The sequence below is a fragment of the Anopheles coustani genome, chromosome 2, assembly GCF_943734705.1.
Source record: "Anopheles coustani chromosome 2, idAnoCousDA_361_x.2, whole genome shotgun sequence".
Classification (NCBI taxonomy): domain Eukaryota; kingdom Metazoa; phylum Arthropoda; class Insecta; order Diptera; family Culicidae; genus Anopheles; species Anopheles coustani.
In genome coordinates this window covers 69,307,059-69,335,050 of record NC_071289.1, presented here as the reverse complement: position 1 = coordinate 69,335,050, position 27,992 = coordinate 69,307,059, and the positions used below count along the sequence as shown (strand labels likewise).

The 27,992-nt window shown below is 45.1% G+C and overlaps 1 protein-coding gene across 2 annotated transcripts; it reads left to right on the top strand.

Annotated features, from left to right (window-relative positions):
• On the top strand, positions 1 to 26,924 carry LOC131263243 (anion exchange protein 2). 2 transcript variants are annotated; one of them, XM_058265409.1, is made up of 11 exons: positions 1 to 60; positions 11,483 to 11,929; positions 12,002 to 12,108; positions 20,395 to 20,959; positions 21,024 to 21,170; positions 22,855 to 23,116; positions 23,168 to 23,247; positions 24,237 to 26,182; positions 26,250 to 26,444; positions 26,523 to 26,751; positions 26,830 to 26,924. In XM_058265409.1, exons 1-11 carry the CDS (start codon positions 1 to 3, stop codon positions 26,902 to 26,904), a joined length of 4,113 nt encoding a protein of 1,370 aa, XP_058121392.1. In that variant the 3' UTR covers positions 26,905 to 26,924. The 2 variants fall into 2 exon arrangements, with proteins under 2 accessions (XP_058121392.1, XP_058121393.1); XM_058265410.1 differs by lacking the exons at positions 22,855 to 23,116; positions 23,168 to 23,247 and having other exon boundaries at positions 24,240 to 26,182.
• The last annotated feature ends 1,068 nt before the right edge of the window (positions 26,925 to 27,992 follow it).

The following is a 27,992-nucleotide window of genomic DNA, read 5'->3' as shown; positions in this document are numbered from 1 at the left end:
ATGAGCCGAAGGGACAACAACGTGAGAAAATTGTCCTTTCTCGGATTCCACACGAAGGAGGTAAGTGCGTAGGAATTAAGCCGCAGACCAGCGTACAATTAAGCCCAACTCGAACTTTATCAACTGGTTTCTTCCAACACGTGTTGCCAGGGGCTGATAATAACTTTCACCTGGATGGCTGGCGACACGAATTGAACGTTGCCCTTTTTTCCCGTCTCTCCTAGATAAATAAACGTACGACACGGAGTAGACAAATCAATTTCTTATCAAAACACCACATGGGACCGGCTTTGGTGCATTCGATAAGACACTTTTCTGGTTAATTTTGGCCAACCGGAAAAAAAATCCCAATGTATTTTTTCGAAAGGTTGAACAGAGCTCTTTAAATAAACCACCGTTTCAACACATCCGTTGGATGAATATACGATAGGTTTCTAACAATCAAAACTGTTCCGTTTTACGCTTAGTCGTTTTATAGCGCGTTTTATAGGAAGAAGTGCAATAAAAGCGCCCCAGTGCACTCGAAACACCCTTATCTTCTAACATCGTCTAATTTTGGAGCATTACACGCCTGTTCAGTTTTCCACTTTTCAGTCTCATGTGAGGCTGTGGGCTTATCGGAGTCTGATAATTCTCCGTCCCCGGGGGGAACCATAAACCATAAAACGCATCGTAATGCTGGCACGCACGATCGTAAGCTTGCCGAAGCGTTAAAGTAAGAGTTATTTCGGTGGCCATCCGATCCGTTTCGTACGAAGATTTATTGTAAATCTCACCGTGCAAATGGCTTGTTAATTATGGTAACACATTGTAAAATGTCTGAGCCGCTGTCTGGACAAGATACTACCCCTTAATGAGTGTCCCCGTGTGCCCGAGATAAGCGGTTCCTCCTTCAGCTGAATGAGTGTCCACCATTCACGCACTGATTTATAACTTCAAGTGATTTTTTTTCCGTAAAACAGAAGCACCAACACCTACGCTTTACGCCACCAACGAACAGGACTGGCTTATCGCTGGCTTAAAATATAGCCGTCATTATCCACTTGGCAGGCTATTGAGCGTTCGATCACCGGAAAATGGTTCGTCATATGACGGTGAATTGCTTAATGACTTCCCGAAAACAAAACGATAGCTTCTGTCGGTAAAATAAACTCCCCCCGGAAGTGATCCGCTGGAAAGGTCAGGATTGTTATCTCACTCCATATAATGCGATAAAAGGGTGGAATAGTAGATGGTTCGTTCGAAATGAAACAGTAAAATGGTTTGTGTATGATAGTGAGTATCGATTGGCTGTTGCTTGTTTTTTTTTCATGCCCCACCTTACGACGCCTCGTGCGCGTCGGAAAATCGATCGAAGGGGCCACCTTCGAGTGGGAATGCACCAACCTCACACTGGGAGGGTGTTGGGCATACAAAAACACGTTTGACTGTATGCAAATAAAGGTACAGGGTGTCTACACATTTAAAACAAAACTGATGTCTCATTTTAAAAATGAAAAATCTTGGCGGATTCATTTTCCATAATTGACAACATTGCACTAGAAAGGTGGGAAATTTTAACTATATTTTAACGATATACACATTTAAAACACCTTTGGTCGTACACCATGTCGTCCGTTTTCCTTCTACCGGATGGAAGGGAGTGAAAAACAAAACGCAAAACCCTGCGGTTCAATTACATCCTCGCACGGACGTCGTGCGGCCGAACGGACACACCCACGTGTTTCCCGGTCGAAGACTTTTGCCGGGTCGTGATTCCGACCGCGACGCCAGTGCCCGACGACGGACCGGCCGTGACGGAAGCGGGACGTCGTGCTAGTCGTGCTCAATTTGCGCCCCCGGGACACGCACCGGTGCGGGAGTAATTGGATACGTCAACCGGTTCCGGACGGCCCTCGAGTGGCCGCGTCAATCCTAATCCGTCGGCGATGTTTGTGTGCACTGGATTGCATGGCAAACAGTTCGGTTGAGTCACATTTTACCGCGAGCCATTCGGTGAAAGTGAGGTTTTTTATGGAAAATCATTTCCTTCGTCGAGTGTCCTTTCTGAGGGTGCGTGTTTTATGAAACGATTGTGAAGTGTGCTCCTTTTTTTCCTGCACGGCAGCAAAATGAGTAGGATAATTCCGCTACTGACACTCAAAGCTAAAGGATTTCTGGTACGTAATGAGCGCTATATACCTATCGCTTTTAAATAAGAATAAAACTCGTTACCTGTTTGTCTTCAACACGTCACACCAATATTGATAAAACATGGGGCGCCTCCATTAATGTTGCAGATCCTCAACCTGTTAGCACAACTTCCTTTTTCCCATCAACAGTTAAAATATCTAAAAACAAAAAAATTTCAAATCATTGATTGAAATTTTTTCAAGCAAATTCGTTGTTTTACAAATCCCTTTAAATTTACAAATTGCAAACTGGAAACACATTTTTTGAAACTTATTTTTCGGCTCGCTTGTCATCAAGCTGCCATTACTCACATTTTGCATGACCTTGGCCGTCAGCTATATCGATCGCAAACAGATAGAATGCACCGTATCTTCCCTTGCTGGCAGAACCTTTCGACAAACGGCAACCGTTTGAAGGGGAAAAAGAGAAAAGGAAATCGATAAAATCGCAACACGGGGAAAACCGAAACGAAAAGCCGGCACGGAGGCAACAGGGAAACCGTTTCTAAATGACAATTTCATTTTTAGATCGTAACCTAGACATCGAGCTGTAGTTATGTTGCGTTCGGAAACTTCCAGCGCTCGTGGCGTGTTCTAAAGTTTTCCAGAGCCGATAAAGAAACCGACCATTGTTTGCGCACCACAACACTTCCTTACCCCGGCTGGACGTTTACTGTATTGTGTCCACCGAGTTTATCCGTGTGTATAGGCATGATTTATTAATTTGTTTCTTAAAATAGATTCCTTTCTTCCGCCCCCCACCCTTGGCTGGTAGAATAAAGCCGTCGAAAACGGGTTTCCGCCGGTCTGGAAATAGGCTTTCTGTTTTACTTCCACCAAGTTTGTTCTTCGCGCATCGCGTGCTATTTTTTCATACCTCGGTGATAAATGATACGTCACAAAGGTAAAGAAATATATCCACTCGATTTGACTGTTGTGTTTGTGGCTGTTTGCTCGCTAATACCTCCCCCCCCCCCCCTCCCTCCTCACTTGGTAGGGGTAGGATGAGGCAATATCTTCATCACAACAACGAAAAACGTTTTTCAATTAGCTAAATTAACATTTCGTGATGCCTTCTCGCACCGTATGTGTGTGTGTGTGTGTACCACGAAAGGTGTCAAACGAACAGGGGGAGCATTTATTGCTGAAAATTCGCCCGATCGCGATCATTTCCGTCCGGAGGTGAACCGGAGTCGGTTGGCTTGGTCCGATCGCGTCGATAGTGAGTTGCCGAAAATAACGGTGAAACCCTAGGAGGCTTTTTTGCGGGAGGGGGTTTATGTTCGGTGCAGTGTGTGGAACTGTTGGCCGCCATAAAAGTTCCAGTAGTGCGTGAAAATGAGTTTCCTTACGATCCCCAGTGTCAGCGATCCGCTCCGTACGTCGATGGAGTCGGTTTTACGGAGATTTTCTCTGATAGTAAGTGAAATTCCATTCTTTAGTTTACTCTTCATAAGTAAGAAAAATGAATACTTGATAAAATGTTTAACCAGGTGGACTTGGTGCCATAACTAACGCCTCTTCAAATGAAAGTCTGAAGGTCAAATGCTCCCTTTTATGCGCCTTTTTGCAAAAAGACCCTTTCATTTCCCTTTCGTAGAGCAAAAACGGAACAGAATGTAATTAGTGTAGTGTCCGTGTACGCCGTGCACATCTTTCCTCTCCATGGTCGCATTCGTTAGACGAGCTCTTGACCGGTGATTTTAATTACCACCGGTCCAGACCGGCGCACGACGTAACTCGGCTGGGCCACATGACGGTTGGGCGAGTCGGGCGTCACCTGCTCGACGAGGAAAACTCATTTATCCGGCCGGTCACGACCACGGGTTGCCGTTCTAAGGCCGGCTTTCTACATTCGGTGCCTGCCTTCTACATTCGATGCCTTGGTGACGTTTCTGTAACGGTGCGTGATTTGCTCGATACGTGATGACGAACGAAAGTCGAAAGGCTAGATATTGTGGCGCCAAAGTGGATGGATGGATGACTTTTTCCACTCACATTTTATTGCTCGCTCTCCTGCAAACGCCGGTGGACGCCAAATGTGCCCGAAAGAAATTGTGACGGTGGTAAACGATTCCTTCCCCTCCTTTACGATCTGCACATCGAGCCCGAGACGCTGGGATGGGCGAAGCAAGGATTGATGGATTATGCCAATAAAGCGTGCACATGTGGCCACACTGTTTCATCAAGCTGAGAGGAAATATATCTACCGTTTTTATTTGACCCGTTAACCGAAATGTGTTGCACCTAATTTATCCTGTCGATCTAATAACAATCAATGTCCTACATTTGTTACGCAACGATGGTAACAGGGAAGCAGTAAAGCACCCGGAGGGGAAAAATTGGACGTTACAATAACCAAAGACCACATGTTCACCCTCAATTTGCATACGATTTGTCGGCCCGCATCACCTTTAATCTGCTCGTTTCGAACGGTTGTTTTCACTGGAACGTCAAAATATATTCCCACCGCTATCAAAATATGATTTTTCCCCGCCCCGCAGTGTGTTTGTGTTTTGTTTTGCCGCCATTTGGCAATGCACACAATAACATCCCCGGGCGGAAGAGAAAAAAAAGGACTCGGGCAAAGTTCATAAGTAACAACAACATCGAACAATAACACCACGAGTGAGTGGACTGGAGCAAAACAAAACCGGATAACGCAATCAACACTCCGGTGGGTCCCGTTCGACCATTGCTGAACGATGGCCATGAGCGTGTGTTTGTGTTTAAAGCACCATATCAGCTGTGCTCGTCGAGTATAGGAAAAAGGACATGTTTTCCCTACCACGGGCGAATGTCGAGCGACTGTGGGAAATCAGATCGCAAAAAAGAAAAAGGAAAAAATCCGAACCAACTTGACCCTTTTTCCCTTTCGGTCGAGTCCCATCCCGTGTTCGCTCGCGCCCACTCACTTTCTCGCGCGCCTTTTTTTCCATCCGCTTTCCTTGACCAACGCCACCGGTCGTGCCATTGCCCCAGTTCTGCTGGGAAACGCATTTTCCCACTCCTATCGCTGCGCCCTCCCGTGGAGGGAGGGGTGTTTGGGGTGGGGGGCATCAACATTGAACTTCGGGAAAAACGTAGCCCAGCACAAACAAATCTGCTGTGGGAAGTTGATAGAAGTGAACGATTTGGGGAGGAATAATACGAACGGAAAACCCCTCTCTGACGTGAGATTTTTGTCTCACCCTTGTGCTCTCTCACAAACACGTGCCTTCGGGGTGAGAATGTTGAGCATCTCACATTTTTCCCACACACCTGGTTCTACTCACTTTCGTCGGGAGGTTTTTTTTACTAAATAGAATCAATGAATGAATATGATGCCTTTCAGTTTCGTAAGACAAAACATCCAAGTAACTGTTGATCCTTTTTTTTTAAAGAAAGAGTATGGGTTTTACTTCAATATATTCTATTTCCGACGGATAATCCCTGTAGAGAACTGAAGATCCCTGTAGAGTAACGCAATGAATGCGCCACCCTTGGTGAGTACTCTTCATGTGCTTTTGCATGCACACGACCATCCTCGTGGCCCAAGTGCCTCTCAAGCTGCCCTGAATGCTCTTATGATTTGCTCCCGATGAGCTGCACGAATCCCATCAAGTGGAGGGCACGCCGGTTTGAAACTGTTGGATTGTCAAAACACGAAATTCGTGCCGCTCACTGGCAACCCCCGGGAAGCTCACGATCCTTCACAGCGGAGCGAACCGAAACACGCCACGAGAGAATCGCTCCCCATCACCCTCTCTCTCTCTCTCTTGTCGTGGAAATCTGGAGCACTTTTTGGCGTAGAAGATTTTCACCGGAAGGAAAATTGACCGATCCGCGTTCAGATGGGCCTGGAAACTCGACGGCAAAACATCGCCCTGCGTCCGCCGCTCGAAGGTCCTTTATTTAACTCCATCGCCCCCTTTGCTATCGATAGCACGTTCGAGGTGTGTGCGCGCGTGTGTATGTGTTTATGCGTGAAAAGCAGAAGTTTCCCGTGGTGCTTGCTGGTCGTCCGGGGCGAAAAGTTTCTCTATAAAATGTGCTACTTGATGTGACTTAATTGCGAATCAAGTAGGCGATACTTTCGGTGTCCGCAGTGAAGTTGTGATTTCGCCAGGGGGAGAAAAGTGGCTCAACAAAGCAGTGCTGTCGATAGAAAAGAAAAACAAAACAAGAAAACCGCTAGAACTCAGCATCCCACGTCGAGATTTTCTTTCACCCCAGAGCGTCAATCGAAAGCGTACAATCGCTTGATTCAGTTAGTTTTAGTTTTCCATTTGTCGCCCAACTTACCCTTGGGAAAACTCGGTCGAATAAGAAGAACTGTGGCTACTTACACCTACTTGGGTGGAGGTTTAGAAGGCGAAAAAACAACTCTCTTACCTATTTGTGATGATCTTAGTGACGTTAGAGTTTCGGCTGAAACGGGCGAGTGACCACGGGATTGCGAATAAACAAAATATTGGCAAACATTTCTATTTTGGCGAAGCTCTAGCAATGGGTTTGCAGCGACGCTGTGCGGGAGCGCACGGGGAGCGTGATTTATTCGTCACCCGGAATACGCCGGATTTGCGCAAATTCCACCCAAGGACCAGCCGGACGGGGTCACGTTTCGATAACTTTCCGTTCTGGACAAAGTTTTCAGTTCAAGTTGTCATGGGGTTAGGGAGCAAAAAATTCGCTTGTGGTGCGATAACAACCGACCGTAATGAGTGCTAACCATTATCAGCAATGCTACAGACGGGATCAGCTGACCAGGTTTGGTGGAATTGTTCGCCCTTTGACCGTTGCCAAATTTTTAACGAACCTGCCATTAAATTTGCGTGCAAATCGTTGCCTATCAAAGCAACCTCATGCAACCTCACTGCTTCCGCGTGCTCTCAATTCGACACGGGCTTTTTGTTTTTGGCACGGACTCCCGAGGTCAGCAGGAGTCGTAAAATGTTTACCCCCTCAAAGTATGTGGTCGCCTTGAGACCAGCCGCGCAAACGATAGCCTCAAGGTGACAAGTTCAATGTTCGCGGATTAAAATCACAGCCAAATTTTATGCCCAGTTTTATGCTGTGGAGCCCAGTGACCCGTTTTTTGTGATGTTGAAGTTCACGGTTTTATGGAGCAGAAGCAAAGGTTTCGAAATATTTGGCCCGTGTCCGGCGATCTTGAAAAACATGTCGATCGATGGGACTCCATTGGACCTTAACAATTAGGAGTTGCTTTAGGGTTTCGGGATTCAAGAAATTTGAAACTTTTAATAATAAGCTGAACATAAAAAGGAATTTAGCTTGAGTTTTGTGACACAATTGTATTACAAAAACAAGTTAAAAACACCTTAAAGCTGACCCTTGGAGCTTAATGAATGCCATAACGGATGATCGAAACATAACAAACAAAATGAAAAAGTTATATTACCTTAAATTGTTTGGAGAAAAAGAGAGAATTAAAAAAATTATATTGAAATATCATGAGTTTAATGGCTCACATGTTCAAAACAAAAATGAAACCAATAATATATTTTCCAAATCTAAAGTGATTAACTTTTTTCAGTTCCAATGTCAATTGACATAGAGTGCCTGATTATTATAAGAAGCATTATTTCAAACAATTAAATAGTGAATTTACAATACGGCACGTGTCGTAAAACTAGAAATAAAAAATGAAATAGAGAATGGGAAAGTAGCATATTGAAGACAATTTTATTGGACAATACAGATTGATATCAATTGGATTTTGAGGAAATACGCTTGGGGAACAACATGAGTGAGGGAAAACATATTAGAGAATCACTCTGGATTATTCGAATCAGTCGAATCGAAATACGACTTTTTGCGTCAAATAAAACTGCAGAGAACTGTGTTTGCGCCAGTGGGTTTTTCATTAGGCGTTTGCAAAATTTGCGCAAAGTTCATCGATTCGCGAGCCGGGCGACGGCGCGTTGGTGGCATAAATGGTCCTGAATGTTTTCGTTTTTTGTTTGTGCGATCGACTGGAAAAAAAACCTGCGACAACATGGAATGGATTAATTTGCATGTTTTTCTCGAACGTTAGCCGGTTCATTTAGCGCTCCCCCGTTAGCCTCGGGCTGGTCGAAAAATGCGTCGCAGAAAAAAATGAACAACAACAGCTTCTGCTTGTGATTAATTATTGGACGCTCGGGCAACCCGAAAGACACTCGAAGCTCCCCGGCCCGGAACGTACCACACCGTAGTTCCGTAACCCTCTCCCCCCGAAGGGGGAACCAGACGGTTCACAAACGACGAATCCCCACGAAAACCCGAATCGAACGACGAAAAGTGTGCCGTGTGTGTGTGAACAAATTAATCGTGGGACCACTCGAGGTGGTTCGGAGATTAGGTGTGTGAATATTGCCGCCCGGTGGCAGACTGCTGGCCATCGAGTGGGGTCGGGTGCGAGTGCACGTCATATTCGATGATAATATTGTTCGAGTGCTGACGAAGACGACGACGACAACGACGGGTCGGTGCTGGCCCACTTGAGCGTGGAGCATCCGGAGATTTCGAAGCGCAAAGTGCAAACAAAAAAGTGCTGAAGTGGCGAGTGTCATAAGAAGGGCGCCGATTTACTTTATGACCCATCCACGTCTCATCGACATCAATCCGGTCGACGGTTTTGATTCGTACTCGAGCAGGGTTTTTTTCTGGACCAGTGGTGCGTTAATTGGTGGCCACCCGCCTAAATCCGCGGACAGCTCAACGGCGGATGCATGCAAGTCGACTGCTCTTCGGTAATGCTCGGCATCGAAGCTCCATCACCCTCATCACATGCTCCATCCTCACCGCCATCGACCTCATCTGCGTCGTCGTCGTGCGCCACCGGATCGGTCCAGTCCACCCGGGCGCCCGTCATCACCACCACCACCACCACAACCATCATCACCGCACTCCATCACAGCCATTCCGACTCGAACTGCCCGCGGCTGTCGCGCTGCTCGACGGTGCGGGTCGGCGTGTCCTCGTGCCACTCGCTCGGCAACGTGCGCCACGCTACGGAGGGTCGCGAGCGGGAACTGAACGCCTCGGGCCAACCGAACCACCGGCGCACCGCGAGCGGCGCGACCACCCGTGGCCTGTTTCGAAAGGTGACGGCGAAAATCATTGAGCGCATCCGCCACTCGCTGGGCGGACGTCGACGAAAGGTTACCACTTCCGTTCCATTCCCATTTCAGTGTTGTTTGTTGACGATCGTTTTCTCACGTTTCGTTGTAAATATTTTCGAGAAACAGTTTTGTCCTTGCATGCAAAAACCCTGTGAATGCAAAACATAACAACATCTTCGGAAAACAATTCGCTGTAAAGTACTGGGCGCCTCCATCGATTACGAATACGAACAACGAAACTCGTTGCAAATCATTTTATTTGAGCGTCTTAACGGCGTATTGTTTTTCACATTAAATATTAACTCAAGGCATTCGGAATCGGTCATGAAAAACAGGACTGTTGTACTGCTGGAAGCACCGCTCGAGGAATTTTACCGCATGTTTACAGCTGCTCCTGAACCACTTGTTTCTTTGCCAGTAGTTGGATGCGTGTAACATGGCTATGGAAACAAGGGAAACACCGGTGCAATAACTGTAAAGCGACCTGCAATCGTTATCGAATGTTCTTGCTATCAAGTCTATTGTTTTTCTTGTAGGAATAAAAAAAATCGTACACACTTGACACGGAACCGCGAGTGAAACCCGTCCGGTGAAGCGATAAATTGCTACTATTGCCTGCTACCAACGATCAAACAAATTGTAGCGATGAGGCAATGGCGTGCCGTGCACCTGTTTGAAGTGCACAAAAGGGCTTTCGTGTGTACGAAAGGGGGTTATATACTTTGGACCAATTTGTTTGTGGCATGCAAATGAAATGAGTCAAACAAATATCAAGGATTAGGCATAATTTACAGAAAATAAACAAACACACACATTTATGTTAACCTTAATTAGTATATTTAAATACTTTTGTTTTAATTTAAATATTCTAATTATTTTGTAATTTTTTTTTTTTTGGTAAACAAAATCTATAGTAAACCTAATCTACAAATTTATGCTGTAATTTACTGCAGTAATATTAATTTAGTATCGAAAATTTCAAAAAGGTTTTTTTTTTATATTTGGACGGCCAGGCCGTATTGTACAAAAAAAAAGTATTTTTATTATATAAACAAATTTGAACTTGCCCAGGGTGAACACTTGTATGGGAAAATTGGAACGAAAGATAAACATGAATGGTTTTAGTTCAACTCGTACAAGAATTTAAGGTCTTATTATTTTTTTAGACCTCAATGAATTTACTGTGCATAGTAGATTAATTTTTATTTCAAAATTTAGGTATGAAAATAATGTTTACTTCTAATTAACCGAACCAGAAATGGGCTCCTTCTGTCGTAATATATTTGAATTATTTTGTGAAACTAATTACGATAATAAAAAGTAGAACACCCCCTCGCCTCTCTTGGCCGTCCATGCACATGCAAAACCTCCCAAAATCTTCGACCGGCTGAATGTCACTGCCATGGTCTTGACCAACGCTTTTGGCACTGATTTTGTCGGAATCGCTAGTTTCGAAGGGTTATTTTTAAACCATAACCTACCAAGCGCCGTACAGCGAGGACGTACCTTGCCGCGGCTCCATTACCGAGCAGCATCGAACCGTTCAGTTAGATACGGCTGTCGGCGTCACTACGATTGATACGAACGGGTTCCATTGGGCGGAATAGCGCAATGACTCGGCGCAACGGTTCGATAGAACGACATCGCGTGACCACGGGCAACTATGTTTCGGAGCGGTTGGATTTGATGATGCTTCACGTCTCCCCCTACTCTTTATGCCCTCGAAATTCCCTCAACGATGGGAATCTCCAAGGCACCGAGGGAAATCGTGTCAACCGTGGGATTCGCTTGTCGGTACTTTTGTTTCGATAAAACATTCAGCTGCGCAACAAGCTGTGAAGAGATGGTTTATTATGGCAATCAGCGATGTGGATAGGGAACTGAGCTATAGGTTCGGATAAATAAAACGGTATTAGCGGTACAAAATTCTACAATCCATAAATACATCGAACAAATCACCAAAGTAGCCTTTGAAGTACTCTATGAACACAAATTGTTGTTCTTAAATTAAAGTTTTTGATTACTCAACCTCAGGCTAGGGAGAACCGATGACGTTTGTGTGTTCTTTGATAACCCCTGTGAATGTGTGTTTCGCTACGCAATCTTGGATCACGCGAGTGACGAAAAAGTGTTGTTGCACCTCCAATAAATGGTTAGAATGAAACTCATGATGGCGTTCTTCAATTTTCTCCACATCTTTCGCAGACGACCAATGACGACCCGAACGAGGTGCACCTGGACGATGAAATCGAGCGCGTCTTCGGCTCGGCCAGCGGCATCGAGAAGGAGCGGTTCGAACTGAACCGGCTCAAGGACGATGTCATCCTGGACAACTCGCCGCTGAAGTACGACGAAGCGCACCGCGTCCCCGACAAAGCCGACAGCAGCCGTCCGGCGCAGCTACCGGGCACCAACCGCCAAATGCACCAGCCGGACGCGGCGTCCAGCGCCAGCAACGTCAGCAATGGGGGCCACGGGGCAAAATCGCCGCCCACCACCACCCCGACCAGCCCGCTCTCGTTCTCGTCCAAGAGCGAGACGACGACGACGGCCAACAATGCCACGCTGGCCGACAACACGTCGAACGATTTCAGCGAAACCGTGCACGACGAGCCGATCGTGGACCAGGGTACGGTCCAGGGCGAACAGTGGGTAAGTGTCAGGACCATTCCTTATCCCCGATAGACATTGTATTTCGACGTCCTCTGTATTGGTCTTCCGCAGGATACGAGCGCCAGAAGGAACGTGCACTTCGACAAGGACAAGAAGGGAGCCCAGATCGAAGGACTGCCGCTAGAGGACACCAACGAGGAACGTCGTCGGCGCACGGAGTGAGTAGGGATGAAAACCCAAAAAAACAGAGTCGGGATTTGTGGTTTCTTAGGATGAACGAGTTACACTTACACACGCCCTCGCGTAAAACTATACAGACCAACTCACCGACAACTTTCTGTTCCAAACACTCTTGTGTTAACCCTTTGCGTTGAGGTATTTCTTAACTTACCATAGATTGTTACCACCAAAGAAATCTCTACTGCGCGAAACCCGCACGAAATACTCGATAAAATTTTATCACAATACTTTGCAGACTAATGTAGGAAACAAATTACTGTTGCTTATATTTCGCAATCATTCTACCCTTTTACACTATGCATTTGCATTATGTACCAAAAAACAAAAACAAGGAAACTGCTTCAAGACAAACCAACTCGAAGCAAAAGGTTAGTGAAGACTATTTCCAAATGGCATGGTACTGAAATTTTCTCCTATTCTCTTTTCTTCTTCACCGATGCATGCATATTTATGCAATTTCTGTTTTTGTTCTAGTTTGCGTTGTAGAAATATCGTATTTTCGTGTACTACTACCTTATTTCAAATAATTTTGTTCGCAGAAGATTTTGGTGGCAAAATTTAAAATTATTTGTTTTTCTCGTGTTTCTTTTGGTGAGTCACTAGAAGTGTACTACAAAAGGTTACGACAGGGTTGCGATATGGATCCAATAGTTTGGAAATTATTATGCAAGAGTTCATAAAACAAATTGTTAATTATACAGCTATGATCATTGCTTTTTTATAGTCTGCGTAAATTGTCTATTTTATGAATTCACACATTGATAAAAGCAATGTGCTTATATTGCCGAAATCAAACCGGGATTGCAACGCTTATCTTTCTTCTGTCTGCTTCTAAATTTCTCCCATGTAATTAATCACAAGCAGTTGTAATTTAATCAGTTGAGCTGGAAAGGAAACTTAGGAATGTTATGGACTAATATTTAACGTACATTGTGGTGTCGTAGATGCGAAATTATGAAACCATACTAGTAGCTAGGTTTCAAATCGTCTACTGCCTCGCTCCGGGTTTCATCTCGATAGAAAGCTTAGAGCACACATCAAAGAGTCTTGGAACTCTATGTTTGGCATTGAGCCCAACTGAGTCCACCGTAACTGGCGTAGCTTATACGTAGCTAAATTTATAATGTAAGATGATTATTTACATCTCTCCTTGTGTGTTTTGCTCGTAGTCATAGTTGTGCTCGGGGTGTTTGAAATTCAGTAGGGGTTTTACGCTTACGCCCTGTGTAGAACAGTAAAGATTGGCAAATGTTCATTTTTTATATCCTTTTTAACCATTTTGTATTGTAATTAATGCTTACCAAAAACTGAGTTTCTATTAATCCTATCCATGAAAATGCTCAATGCCCTTTTTGGATTCTACTTCGGATTTCTATCCCTAGATACTTATTTGGTTTGTAGCCTAAATGTTGATATTCTTTGTATCCTTGTCAACAATTTTGTATTTTTATTATTGCTTACCAATGATGAGTTTCTATCAATCCTATCCCTGAAAATGCTTTACGCATTTTTGGATTTGAATTCGCATTTCTATCTCTAGATACGTCATACTCGGTTCTTGTCGTGGTAATAAGAGAGCAAGTTTTATTTCTAACCTTACCAAGGCAGCGCCATGTACTTAAAATACGGTATATAGTTTTGTCGCCCGTTTATATACGAGAGTCTTGTGACCGAGGTCCAATCTAAAACTGTAGGTTGAACTTTTTAGATCCAAAAATCTGTAGATTGAAGAGTGTCTATTCTAGTCCATTATCCACTGGATGATGGATACTTTACTGTATTGATAAAGACGTTGTGCTTCGAAATATTGGAGTGTTCAGTGGTACGAAAGACACTATTCCTCGCACGTACCAACGATCTCCACATTTGAAAACCATACCTCCACCGCTGTCACCTTTACACGCACTCACATTACGGCTGCCTTCACGACAGCCATTTGCAGGCGTTTCGGATCACCAAAACCGATCAGCCACCAGCGATCTATTCGTCCCAGCGATCGACTCCAGACTGGAATCCATATTCCACAGACATACCGGTTGCACGAAATCTGTCATCGTAATGTTGGTCGTAATTATATCGTTACAGATCGATTCCCTACACGAAATATTGGATGTGGAATCACTTTTGAAACCCTTGTTCCCTTCTATATGATTATTTGGGTAACGTTCTATTGGGGTTATACTAAGTTTATCGACTATATAAAAGACAAATGAAAGAATTTTGATCTAGATTTCCCAAGTTTGAAAGCAACGTTTCTTACATATAAGAATTATGTTACTATCAATGATAGAGCCTCCACAAACGTATTTGAGTGTTTCATCAATCTGATGATAGATTGCAGCATGCCAAAGCCAATACCCTATCTTTGTTTCTGGGAAGAACAGAAGGGTTTGGGTAAAGTAACGCTTGTATGCAAGGAATTGGGTCATATTCTTCTCGTGACTAATTTAAAGCAATTGTTTATCTTTAATTGTACAGATGATAATGATTGTTGTATGATCGAAAAAGTGTGAGACGTAGCTCCTTTAAGGGAACCCATTGTTTTCTGTTTGGGTGATTTCTATTTTAATACCTTTCCGGGGTTCTCTTCCTTCTCTATCTTTAACGATTAATTTTTATTGCTTTTTACTCTGATTTACCAAATGTGACTCGTGACAAGACAAGCAATGGTGTTGTACACACGAATACGTTATTCTACCTCACTTGTTTCTTCTTGACCCCTTCATTTTGTACAATATTGCCAAATCTTAATATTTTTGTCACTTTTCATATTTTACTGACAACCATTTTTAATGTAATAAATTATCCTCTCCAGAAGTTCCTAAGAAGTTCAAATTTTGAATAGCTCCTTCTTTCTGACAAATGTTATAAAGAAATATAAATACTTCATTGCAATTCAAAATTTTTTCTAGCACATTAAAGCCATTGACCAAAGCAACAGAGGTGGAACGAACTATAGTAGAGAAAAAAGAACAGATTAAAATTATCAAGGCTTCAGAAATCAAATTGAGTACCTGATAAAGATGAGCACAATTTGCAAAGAAACAAAATAAAAATGACACCTAAAGTACCACCTAGGTTTCCCATTGAGTAAGAATTAAAAAATAAAGAACAATAAAAAATGCTACATTGAATTGGATATTGAAAAAAAGTTTAAAAATTATTTAATATCTTACAGTCAATTCGTTTTTCGAATTGGATTATAAAGAAAGAAAGGGAACAATTACTAACACAATTGTTAAGCTAATATAATTTCACTAATTACTTTCATCTAAAAAGGTACTCAAATTGAGCTAGGTACAAATTACCCTCAGTAAAAGTAACACTACCCATACAAGTTTAGGAAATAAGAAAGTAACATTTAATTTACCGACAATGCTAAAAACCCCTATCATAGGCATTTTAAATCATTTTAAGGGAGCCTCAAAATTTCCACAGTATCAGGGTTTCCATACTAATGAAGAAGAGAGTTGAGCGAAAGATTCACATCAATGTCAGAAATCTAAAGTGGAGATCTACTATTTCCATCAAATAATTTCCAACTTAATCATAAAACGCATCTTCCCATCGCAAAACTAAACTTTGAATTTAGCTAAAGTGTATTATAATTTAATTTCTGTAACTCATTTGATCAAACTTTCGTCGTGTTTTCATATGCTACACAAAATGAAAATTCACTAATGGGAATATATGTATTTTTACGGATCTTTTTCTAATATACATTTAAAAGCGAAAGTTATTGTGGTACAATTTAAACTGAATTAATGAGAGTGTTAGCGCTGCCAGGAAAGTTTAAACATATTATCAAAGAAGGCTGAGTAAATAAGATAGAATAGGTCAGCCAAGAAATAAGTTGAGTTGCAATGAAGACTTTGAGAGAGGAGGTTGGAATAGTATTTTTTTTAGTTCTTTGATGGTTTTGATGGTTTTGATGGTTTAATGGTTTGATGGTTTGATGAAGGCTTGAAGGTTTGAAGGTTGATGTGAAATATAGCTACCATTTGAACTATCTACTAAAAACAGCTATTTCGTTATTTTCGAGATAACATTCTAAAAAAAATAACTAGGAATTATTCTCAAAAATAATTCACAAATCTTCTCGAAGAGTTTTCGTCCCGAAAAAGTAGTGAACCTCTTCACAAGTGAAAATCAAAGACGAGTGAAGTGGTGAGCTAAAGAAAGGCAACTCCGCCATTGACATTGGACAGTGAGTGTTAAAAGAACCAAACCACGTAAATTTGTGCTAACGCTGAGAAAAGATACGATGAACGTATAGAAAGAGAGTGACAGTGCAAAAAAGAGACGTGTGTGAAGTTTGAAACACTAACCAAAAAGTCAGTGAGTGTGTGATCAAAAAAGACAATGGAGCAGTCGGTGAAAAGCGGAGATGATTCTCCGGACAAGAAAGCCGTGCTGAAAAAAGCGAAGAAGCGTTTAGAGTTCCGTAAGGAAATTGAAGATAGCGATTCTGGAGAAGGAACATCCCGGCGGATAACGCGCGGAATGAAGAAATTAGAAGAAGAAAAACAATATGTGAAATCATCTTCGGACAGTGAAAGTTCTTCTAGCGAAGAAGAAGAAGAAATCATGGACGAATTGCCAACCAAAGCTCAGCGTCGTACTCGGCTCGGAATTTCCCAAAAATTGCCGGTCTTCAATGGCAAACCCGAAGATTGGCCGCACTTCTACGGATCTTATACAGCCTCGAATAAAGCTTGCGGATTCACCAACAACGAAAATCTTGTTCGATTACAAGAATCTATTAAAGGTCCGGCATATGAGCTTGTACGCGGAAAATTAATAAGACCAGATTCAGTGCCACACGCAATCGAAAAGTTACGTCAGGTGTATGGGAGGCCGGAACTTATTTTGAACAACTTATTGAAAAAAGTGCGCGACGTTAAGGCTCCAAAGGCGACGGAAATGACCAGCTTCCTGCCTTTCAGCATCGCGGTCGAAGAGCTCTGCGAACATCTTGAGGCAGCGCGGTTAAAATACCATCTTTATAACCCACTACTCATGCAAGAGTTAGTAGACAAACTCCCAGATACTGACAAGCGAGCCTGGTCGCGTTACAAAAGAGGTCAGCATTCGGTATCATTGCGGACATTGACGGATTTTTTAAATGAAATAGTCTCGGAAGTGTTAGATAGCACCGTTGAAATACACGAATACTTGGCGGAGCATGCTAAGTCGAAAGATTCGCGTAAAAAGGAAGCAGTTACACATCATACAGTCCAGAAAGAGAAAAAAGGATGTTTTGCGTGTAATAGAACCGAGCATCGCCTACGTAATTGTACGTCATTTAATGAATGGCCCGTGAAGAAAAGACAGGAGCTTGCTACAAGATTCAAATTATGTGAGCAATGCCTCAACGCTCACAATGGATCATGCTTTAGACCCACAAAATGCAACGTCGATGGTTGTATTAAAAAGAATCATCCTCTGCTACACGAACATGCGCAATATGCAGCAGTGAACGTATTCAGTGCTCATGTTGGTACGGGCGACAGTATGTTATTTCGTGTAGTACCTGTGGACATTCATCATGATGGTCGAAAACTAACGGTACTAGCCTTTTTGGATGAAGGTGCAGCTATAACGTTAGTCGAACGTCAATTAGCGGATCGTCTCGGGGCAACCGGAGTACCAGAGAAACTGACATTAACATGGACTGCTGGGATCGAACGTGTAGAAAAAGGGTCTCAGAAGCTGAATCTCACCATATCATCAAAGGACTCTACAGACCGACAGCTATTGAAAAATGTTCATACCGTAGAAAAGTTGGAGCTGCCGAATCAACGCCTGGATCCAAGAAAATTAAAAGAACGGTACGACTATCTGAAAAACATTCCTTTGGAATCCTACAAAGGACGACCCGAGATGTTGATAGGATTGAACAACATCGACATGTTCACTCCGTTAGATGTAGTTTCTGGAGCAGAAAATGATCCAATAGCCGTCAAGACAAAGATTGGTTGGGCAGTTTATGGCTACACAAAATCCGGCACCACAAATACCAACCATATAGGGTTTCATCAACGAGTGACAAACGAAGATCTGCACGAACTCATTAAAGAACAACACCAGTTAGAAGAGTCCGTCATCTCGATTCCGAATGATTCTGCCGAAAATAAAAGAGCTAAAAGAATCATGGAAGAAACTAAGAAACGAGTAGGCGATCGGTTCGAAACAGGGCTTTTGTGGAAAGAAAATGGAAGAAAGTTTCCTGAGAGCTACTCCATGGCAACGAAGAGATTCAGACAACTTGAATCGAAATTGAAGAAAAGACCTGAATTGATGAACAACCTATGCCAACAAATCGAAGACTACCAGAAAAAGGGCTACGCGCATATGATCATGCAAGAAGAATTGCAAAAAACAGATTCAAGTGCTATGGAAAAGATTAAAAAGCAAAGCACAGTGTACATATATTCTCCAATATTAGACGACCAAAGAGTAATGCGAATGGATACCAGATTGACCAACAACCCCGATCTTCCATTCGATCAACGGTACCCAATTATAATGGCAAGACAACATAACATCACAAAGAAAATCGTTGAACATTATCATGAAGTCTATGGTCATGCTAATAGTGAGACAGTTTTCAACGAGATACAACAACGATTTAAGATCCCGAAACTTCGAGCAACAATTAAAACGGTTTGCCGTCAGTGCAATTGGTGCAAAGTGTATAAGTGCAAGCCCAACACTCCAAGGATGGCACCTTTACCTGTGGAGAGGACGTCACCAAATCTTCGTCCTTTCAGCGCAGTTGGCATCGATTACTTTGGACCACTAGAAGTTACAGTTGGACGGCGAAAGGAAAAACGGTGGGTTGCTTTGTTCACCTGTTTGGCTGTGAGAGCGATACATCTCGAGGTAGTTCACAGTCTGTCAACTCAGTCGTGTTTGATGGCGATTAGACGTTTTGAAAGCAAGTTTGGAAAGGCGAACGATATCTACTCGGATAATGCAACATGTTTCAAAGCGGCTCACAAGGAACTTCAACAGATGAAACGGGTGTTCTACGAGTGTGCCGAAAAAGTGACCTCAACTTCAACATCCTGGCATTTTAATCCACCAGGAACTCCACATATGGGCGGCGTTTGGGAGAGAATGGTGCGTTCGGTGAAAGAAGCGATGCGAGTCCTTAATGACAACAGAACACTGACAGACGAAATATTAGTAACCACTTTGGCGGAGGCTTGCGAAATGATAAACTCGCGACCATTAACATATGTCGCTGAAGATTCATCAGAACCAATAGCGCTTACTCCGAATCAATTCCTAAGGGTACCAGGGGCATACACTGCAACTTGTGAACCATACGATTTAGCCAAGGGACTTAGGAACCAATTTAAAAGGTCGCAATATTTAGCAGATAGAATGTGGGAGCGTTGGATAAAGGAATATCTGACATCTTTGAACCAGAGAGGTAAATGGCTCAAGGACCAAAAAGATTTGGAAATCGGAGATCTAGTTTTTGTCGTTGAAGGAAAAACTAGAAATGAATGGATGAGAGGGAAAGTAGTAAATGTTATAAAAGGTAAAGACAAAAGGGTTAGACAAGCGGATGTAGAGCTAGCGAATAAGAAAATCGTAAGACGAGCAGCCATCCATCTGGCAACGTTGGAGATTTCGTAAGTCTTCGTTAGAACCCGAGAGACGTTACGGGAGGGGGTGTTAGCGCTGCCAGGAAAGTTTAAACATATTATCAAAGAAGGCTGAGTAAATAAGATAGAATAGGTCAGCCAAGAAATAAGTTGAGTTGCAATGAAGACTTTGAGAGAGGAGGTTGGAATAGTCTTTTTTTTAGTTCTTTGATGGTTTTGATGGTTTTGATGGTTTAATGGTTTGATGGTTTGATGAAGGCTTGAAGGTTTGAAGGTTGATGTGAAATATAGCTACCATTTGAACTATCTACTAAAAACAGCTATTTCGTTATTTTCGAGATAACAGAGAGTGTAGTGGCAAATTTTTGCTGTATCATATATTTTTTTTTATTTGTTAAAAATTTAGGAATTTCTGTCCCACGCGTTTGATAATTTGTTTAAAAGCGGCGCGCACTTTAAGAATTTCACAAAAGCCTGGGCTATGCGAGTAGCATGATACGCTTCTTCTATTATTAGGGTTTACTACCCATTTGAGCCGGAACTCGTCCGGAAACGTACGGGAAGCAATTTGTCTCCGTCGAAGCGCAGTAGAAAGATTAATTGGAATTTTCCTCCCCTCCCCTTTCCTGCACCCCCGAAAAACAGGCGCCACCATCCGCATAAGTCGCGCAAGTTCTCGCTGCAGGAATACCATCCGGAATGGCGGCGACAGAGCGGAACCGAGGGCGGGCCAACGGGGCGCCGGATCTCGGTGCAACCGGAAGATGCGACCCTGCAGGAGGCCGACATCGACGAGCTGACGTCGCACCGTTCGGACGATCCGCGGGCCCTGCGCCGCCACAAGGTGAGCGCCCAGTCCGTCACGTCGATGGTGAACATCAACCGGAAGGAGGCTGGCGCACCGCCCCTCCAGCAGCTGCTGCCCCTGGGCAAGTACAAGAAGCTGTACGATCACAGCCCGCACGAGGTGTTCGTGCAGCTGGACGAGCTGACGGGCACCGGCGAGGACCGGGAGTGGAAGGAGACGGCCCGCTGGATCAAGTACGAGGAGGACGTGGAGGAGGGCGCCGATCGGTGGGGCCGGCCGCACGTGGCCTCCCTGTCGTTCCACTCGCTGCTGAACCTTCGGCGCTGCCTCGAAACGGGCGTCGTGCTGATGGACCTGGAGGAGAAGGACCTTCCGTCGGTGGCCTATCGCGTCGTCGAGCAGGTACGGAACCCGTGTGCCCTCGCCGGAGTGGGCTTACTAATTCACACCCCCTCCTCCCCTGCAGATGGTCATCGACGAGCTGATCCACGAGGACGATAAACCGGTCATCATGAGGGCACTGCTGCTACGCCATCGACATGTGAACGAGAGCTCGCACGGTGGCTTCTCCTTCGGGCCGAAGCGAAAGTACAGCAGCTACACGAGCCTGCAGGTGAGTGACCGTCCCTCGACCCCGCGACCCGCGACTGTGTACAGCCACACACATCCATTCACACCATGGTTCACCGTAGTGTTATTAGTATATCCATCGTACTTTGCACCGAACAACTCATCACTAATTAACAACGGTATCCTCACTTCCATCTCCTAACCATCGTATAGGGACCACACATTCACACATACACACATACAAATAAACACACACCCATATACGTAAATACATCGCCGGAAAGGCAGAAGGAACGAAAGGTGGCCTGCCTTATTTATGGACGGAACAATATACCTGATTGATGGGTGTCGTCCTTGGGCAGTTCGTGTGTGCCAAAGGACGCCTGAAGCCATTAGATGCGATTAAGTTAATTGAATCGTTTTAAGCCATCTACTCAGTTCGGCTCAATCAAACCAAACCGTCCTTTAGGACCCTTACTTTGTTTCTTTTCCCTTCCAAATTCAGCGCCGTGCCACACTCTCTTTCCTTCTCGAGGTTCTCATTTGGTTTTTCTTTTAAATATTATTTCCATCTTTGGTTTTTCTTCTTCATTTGTATACTTTTAGAATCTAGCATTTCGTTTAACTGATCGTAGCATGGAACACTTGGTGTTTATCGATGACACTGACACTGAAACTAACACTAACACTAGCCGATTGGTAATCAATAGAACAAGCCCATATGAACAGCAAAAAACCGCCTGTTCGATTTTACTTTATCTGAAAATTATCTGTAAATACGTTCTCATGTCATACACCAACACATTAGGGCGCGCTTATCAGTGTTTCATCAACGCTTAGTGGGTGGAAAATATATGTGCAAGGTGCAACGAGGAGTGTTTTTGGACGAGGCTGGACGATAACATAATGGTGAAAAGCGGAAAGCCTTACCTTTTTTTTAATTGTGGACTGATTGGTCACCATTTTAGATATTTAATAAAATCATAGATCAAGCTTTTCTGATTGATTTGAAATTAAAATGGAAACTGAGATTCACAGGTTTTAAATTTGATAGATTTATTCCAGTTCAGAGCTCGACAAGCTACGATCGTAATCAATGTTCAATTTATTTAATAATTTTTGAATTGTTTATTTTCAAAAAAAATTTTAAAGTTTTTGATAATTTACCACAACATTACTCACAAAAGTAGGGAAATTTGTTATGTTATTTTTCTCGAAAATGCTGTGCTTTACCGGAAAAAGGATCTCCAGTTCATTACGCATTTAAAAGTTGTATCATAAAAAAGGGCACGGCTTTCCGTTTTAGGAACTTGTCCTGTGGACCTGCGTGTCCTTAAATGTGTGTCTGATTGTTGTGTGATCGGGTGAGCCTGTATGTGTCCCCAAATTGTTTTCCACCCCACTATGGCAGGGAAAATTGTGTTCACTCGCTCCATCTGTAGTGGCGCAGTTCGTCCCATCTGTCATTAGTGTTGCTCGTGCGCACATACACACACATACAGAAACACCCTGCCATCCTTCCACCGTCGCCGTAGTGTGTACTTTCACCCACCAGAAACACCTTTTGGAACAGCAGAACAGGACCGTTATGCCGGCGGGTTCGACCCCAACGGATCGTTTTCAACCGTGTTGTGTGTTTGTTTCGATTTCGTTTCTCCCTATCTACATCTGTGTATTTTTCTCTCTCGATCGATCGAATCGAAAATCCTTATGACCCGCTCCCAAAGTCTCTGTCCATGCGGGCCGAGGACGGTGGCAATGGGGAGGTGATCGTGGGTGTGCGACGATTGAACTCCTTCATAAGCCCCACCCAGAGCTACACGCTCAGCCCACCTTCGCTCCATCCGAACTCGGTGTACGGCCAGAGCCCGAACCTGTCCTCCCGGGCGCAGGGATCCGTACCGACGCCGCAGCAGGACCAACGCCACCAGCGTCAGCACACCGCCTCCAACGGCAAGCGCTCCGTCAGCCAGGACACTAGTAGTAGTGGTGCGACGGGCGCGACGGCAGCAGGAGCACCGGCGGCGGCGGCGGCAGCAGCACCGGTGACCCTAACCACGGTCGCCAGTGCCGTTGGTATGCGACGAAATAACTCACCTTTATCGCTGACAGTTGTAAATCAATTAATATATCGAACTGATTTAAGCAACTTCCACCGGCTGTGTTCTTCCTCCCACCAAACGACGCACACACACACATACCCACGCTTTACAGTAAAAATTGACACAGGCTCCCCTACAAGCTCCACTTCCTTCTTATAATTCCCCTTCAACACAAACACGCGACCCTGGCAAGATCCTTTTAAGCTAGTTTAAGTCACCTTTGTTGCGGCGCGGGAACAAAGTGTTTAGGACCCCTTATTTTCCCGTGCGCCACTTCGCCCGTTCCGCTTGTTTTGGCATGTTTACTGGACATGTTTCTGTTTTGGCTGTTGTTAGCTACGTTTGAGCTGTTAGTGATTTTCTTTTGTTTTTGTTTTCTTATTTAATAGTTGTAGGTTTTTTTTTCTGTTTTTAGTTCCATGTTTGAAGATGTAGGGTTTACTAGATAGTTGTTTAGTCTTTTTCCCTTTTTCCAGATTTCTTTACTTTTTTAAATTCATCCCTAGTCTAGTATTGTAAAAATGTTGAATTTTAACACACTTATTTTTTAAATACTAGTAGCGTTTTAGATTTGTTTGTAGTTTTTTTGTTGTTTTTTTTTATCCTGTTGTCACTTTTATATTGGAGTTACATCACTACTTATGAAATTGTTTTAAATTTAACATTTGGAATTTTCTCTTTTACGCCAAATATGTTTTCTTTTAAATTACTTTTCATTTTGGTTTATTTATTCGCTGCTTGTATAATATTTAAAAAGTGTGTATTGCATGTTTGTAGCTTGTGTAAATAGGTGTTTTTAATGTATTTATAATTATAACAGCTTCTGGTGTGGTTTTGCCAATTCTAACCCTAACTCTACTTTGTAAGCTTTTACCTAGTGTCCTCGTAGAACTTTTCCTGCGACGAACTTTTGCTCGTTCGTGGCGTTTATTCCTGCGGTTCTAAAATAGATCGTCCTAATGTGTGTTTTTTCGCTCTCTCTTTGACGCGACCGCTCCCCGCGGATGCAGAGCGTGGACGATAAGAAGCCGCGCATCGTGCCGTCGCCAGAAATCAATGGTCATGGCGGGCACGGTGAGACGCGCATCAACATCAACGAGGAAACGTACACCGCCACGTCGTCGCAGGAGGACATCAAGATGCGCACGCAGAAGGAATCGATCCTGAAGCGCATCCCCGAGGGGGCCGAAGCGACGACGGTCCTGGTCGGTGCGGTCGACTTCCTCGAGCAACCGACGATCGCGTTCGTGCGGCTGGCCGAGGGCATCCCGATGCCGAGCATCACCGAGGTACCGATCCCGGTGCGCTTCCTGTTCATCCTGCTCGGCCCGCAGAAGACGGAGCTGGACTACCACGAGGTGGGCCGCTCGATCGCGACGCTCATGTCGAACGAGCACTTCCACGACATCGCGTACCGGGCGGACGACCGGCGGGAGCTGCTGTCGGCCATCAACGAGTTTCTGGACGACTCGATCGTGCTCCCGCCGGGCAAGTGGGAACGCCAGGCGCTGCTCCCGTTCGAGGAGCTGAAGGCGAAGAGCGACATGATCCGGTTGCGCAAGAAGAAAGCGCTCGATGCGAAGCTGAAGAGCAAGCAGTCGGTGGAGGTGCACCTGACGGGCGACGAGGAGAAGAAGCTGCTGGCCGCGGCCGCCGACGCTGAAACCGGCGCTGGTGGTGGTGGTGGCAAGAAGCCGAAGAAAAACCCGCTGGAAAAGACCAATCGATGGTGGGGTGGGTTGATCAACGACATCAAGCGCCGGTATCCGATGTACAAGAGCGACATCATGGACGGGCTCAACACGGAAACGCTGGCGGCCACGATCTTCATGTACTTTGCCGCCCTCTCGACGGCGATCACCTTCGGTGGGTTGTCATCGGACAAGACCCACAACCTGATCGGCATTTCCGAAACGCTCGTATCGGCGTCCTTCGTCGGGCTGGTGTTTCACCTGCTGGCCGGCCAACCGTTGGTAATTATCGGCACGACCGGTCCGCTGCTGCTCTTCGACGAGGCCCTCAACCAGTTCTGCATCGCGAACAACTTCAGCTTCCTGACGGTGCGCGTCTACGTCGGCTGCTGGCTGGCCGTGATCGCGCTGGTCGTGTCCGCCTTCGAGGGAAGCGTGTACGTGCGGCTGTTCACCCGCTTCACGCAGGAGATCTTCTCGGCGCTGATCACACTGATCTACATCGTCGAAACCGCCATGAAGCTGATCTCGGTGTACGCACGCCATCCGCTGCTGGAGGAGTATCTCTACAAGAACGTCACCGTGGCGCCGGCGCCGTTTGTGGCCGATGGTAACGATACGACGTCCACCACCGCCTCCGATGGGCTGCTCGCGGAAAGTCTCACGGCGGTTGTGAACGGAACGCTCGGAGTGGCCGCCGACGCCACGTTGCTCCTACCGGAGGACAGCATTGGCCCGATCAACCGCCCCAATACGGCCCTGTTCTGCACGATCCTCACCCTCGGCACGTTCTCGCTGGCGTATTACCTGAAGATGTTCCGCAACTCGCACTTCCTCGGCCGTAACGCGCGCCGAGCGCTCGGAGACTTCGGCGTACCGATCTCGATCGCGCTGTTCGTGGCGGTGGACTTTATGCTGCCGCAGGTGTTCACGGAGAAGCTGAGCGTACCGGAGGGCCTTTCGCCGAGCGACGAAACCCGGCGCGGTTGGCTTATTCCGCTCGGTGGGGTGCCCAGCTGGTTGCCGTTCGTGGCCGGCGTGCCCGCCCTGCTGGTGTACATCCTGATCTTCATGGAGACGCACATCTCGGAGCTGATCGTGGACAAACCGGAGCGTGGCCTCAAGAAGGGCTCCGGGCTGCACATGGACATTGTGCTGCTGTGCTTCCTCAACGTGGTGTGCGGGTTCTTCGGAATGCCGTGGCACTGTGCCGCAACCGTGCGCTCGGTCACGCACGTATCCGCCGTTACAATCATGTCAAGGTGCGTGAGGGACGGATTCGAATGCTTTGCTACAATGTTAACCAAATTTTTGTTTGTTTCAACGTAGAAACCACGCTCCCGGAGATGCGCCGCACATTGCCGACGTCAAGGAGCAGAGAATATCGGGCTTCTTCGTGTCACTGATGGTCGGACTATCGGTGACGATGGCTCCAATCCTGCGCCTGATCCCCATGTCGGTTCTATTCGGTGTGTTCCTCTACATGGGTATCGCGTCCATGAGTGGAGTGCAGTTCTTCGAACGGTATGTACCCCACTCCGTCCCGGAACTTACGCCTCCCAGTGCCCGAAATTTGCTCACTTTCCTTGCCTTTCCGAACAGATTGCGGCTGTACCTGATGCCCGTGAAGCACCACCCACAAGTGCCATTCGTGCGGCGTGTACCGACGTGGAAGATGCATATCTTCACCTTGGTACAGGTGTTGGCCCTCGCCATGCTGTGGGCGGTCAAGTCGTCGCCGTTCTCGCTAGCGTTCCCCTTCTTCCTGATCTTGATGGTGCCGATACGGAAGCAGATGGAGAAGCTGTTCTCCCCGCTGGAGCTGCGAGCGGTAAGTTCGGGCCGATAAAAGTGGCCCGTTTCTCAAAGTTCGCCCGAGATACTCAATGTTCCCCCATCTACTTTCCAGCTCGACGGAAGCCAACCGAACGAGGGTGCAGAAGATGAACCTGATTTCTACGAACAAGCATCGATCCCTGCCTAAGAACAATGTAGATGATCCCCCCCTATAGGCAGCTTGTTTCATTTTGTTTTTAATTGTTTTAATTGTTTGTAACGGAACCCAGCGCAGGCGGCGGTTATAAGACTTACAACACATTACTTTCATCGATCATGTCCCGTGAATCGTCCTCCCCCAGGGGATCGGGAAAAGATTTTCTATTTTCCTCGAAAAGATTTCGTTAGAATGTTGCGTCATCAACCAGAAACTCGTAAACGAGATATATTTATAACAGCAGGGACCTAACGAACAACTGCAAGCATGACAACTGCAGATGCTTGTGCCATGAATTTATCCAAGCAACAACAAGGCAAACAAAACCACGATAATCAAAATGACCCTCACCCGTTCCAGCGTCGAGCATTTCCTGAAGGTTCTATCCACTTGCACATCAGCTCCTATCCTGCAGGATATTTGAAATTATTAGGAATAATGTAGGCACCGCAACTAGGATCACGAAATTCGAAACTTTTTCACTACAATATGAAACTACCTTTACAGGAATTTATGGATCCTTGCCGAGATTGATAACGCGTACAGAAAAAAGGAAAGGAAAGTAGGACGTGTACAACTGTCTGTGATCAGTATTACTTACAGGACAAAGAACGACGGGGCATGGGAGGGGGACAAGAAACAAGGCGCACATCATGAAGCAGTAGTAAACCAATTCACACAATAGCACCACAGTACGTGGTGTAAGAGCAGAAACAAAAACAAAATTATTGACAAAATTGAGATTATTGGAACCATCCTTAGGAAAATCGTAACGGAACAGGGGGAAAAACATGGGCCTAAGAGGCAGCTACACTAACCCGCCATCAGGAAAACATTGTGCAGGGGAGGGAGGTATAGTGAGAGGCAGAGAGTGCTCCAAGAATGGAAAATTTATTTTTGCGACTATACACATTACAGCCCTCTTTGTAAAACGCGAGGGACCCCGACCTAGTAAAACATGTTGTGAACACTATTCAGGAGTGTACTGTGGGTTTCGGTGGGCGAATAGGCGATTGTTATGTTTAGCACCGTTGTGGCCAAGCCACGCGTACGGATAGATCGATGTGTACTGTGTGTGC

What these genes read in the sequence shown, in the direction of transcription:
- LOC131263243 (XM_058265409.1), top strand. Translation starts at nt 1, where the DNA reads ATGAGCCGAAGGGACAACAACGTGAGAAAATTGTCCTTTCTCGGATTC. An exon ending in GCAGCTACACGAGCCTGCAG is followed by an intron (nt 21,171 to 22,854) that starts GTGAGTGACCGT and finishes CCGCTCCCAAAG; the next exon opens with TCTCTGTCCATGCGGGCCGA. An exon ending in CCCCGCTGGAGCTGCGAGCG is followed by an intron (nt 26,752 to 26,829) that starts GTAAGTTCGGGC and finishes TCTACTTTCCAG; the next exon opens with CTCGACGGAAGCCAACCGAA.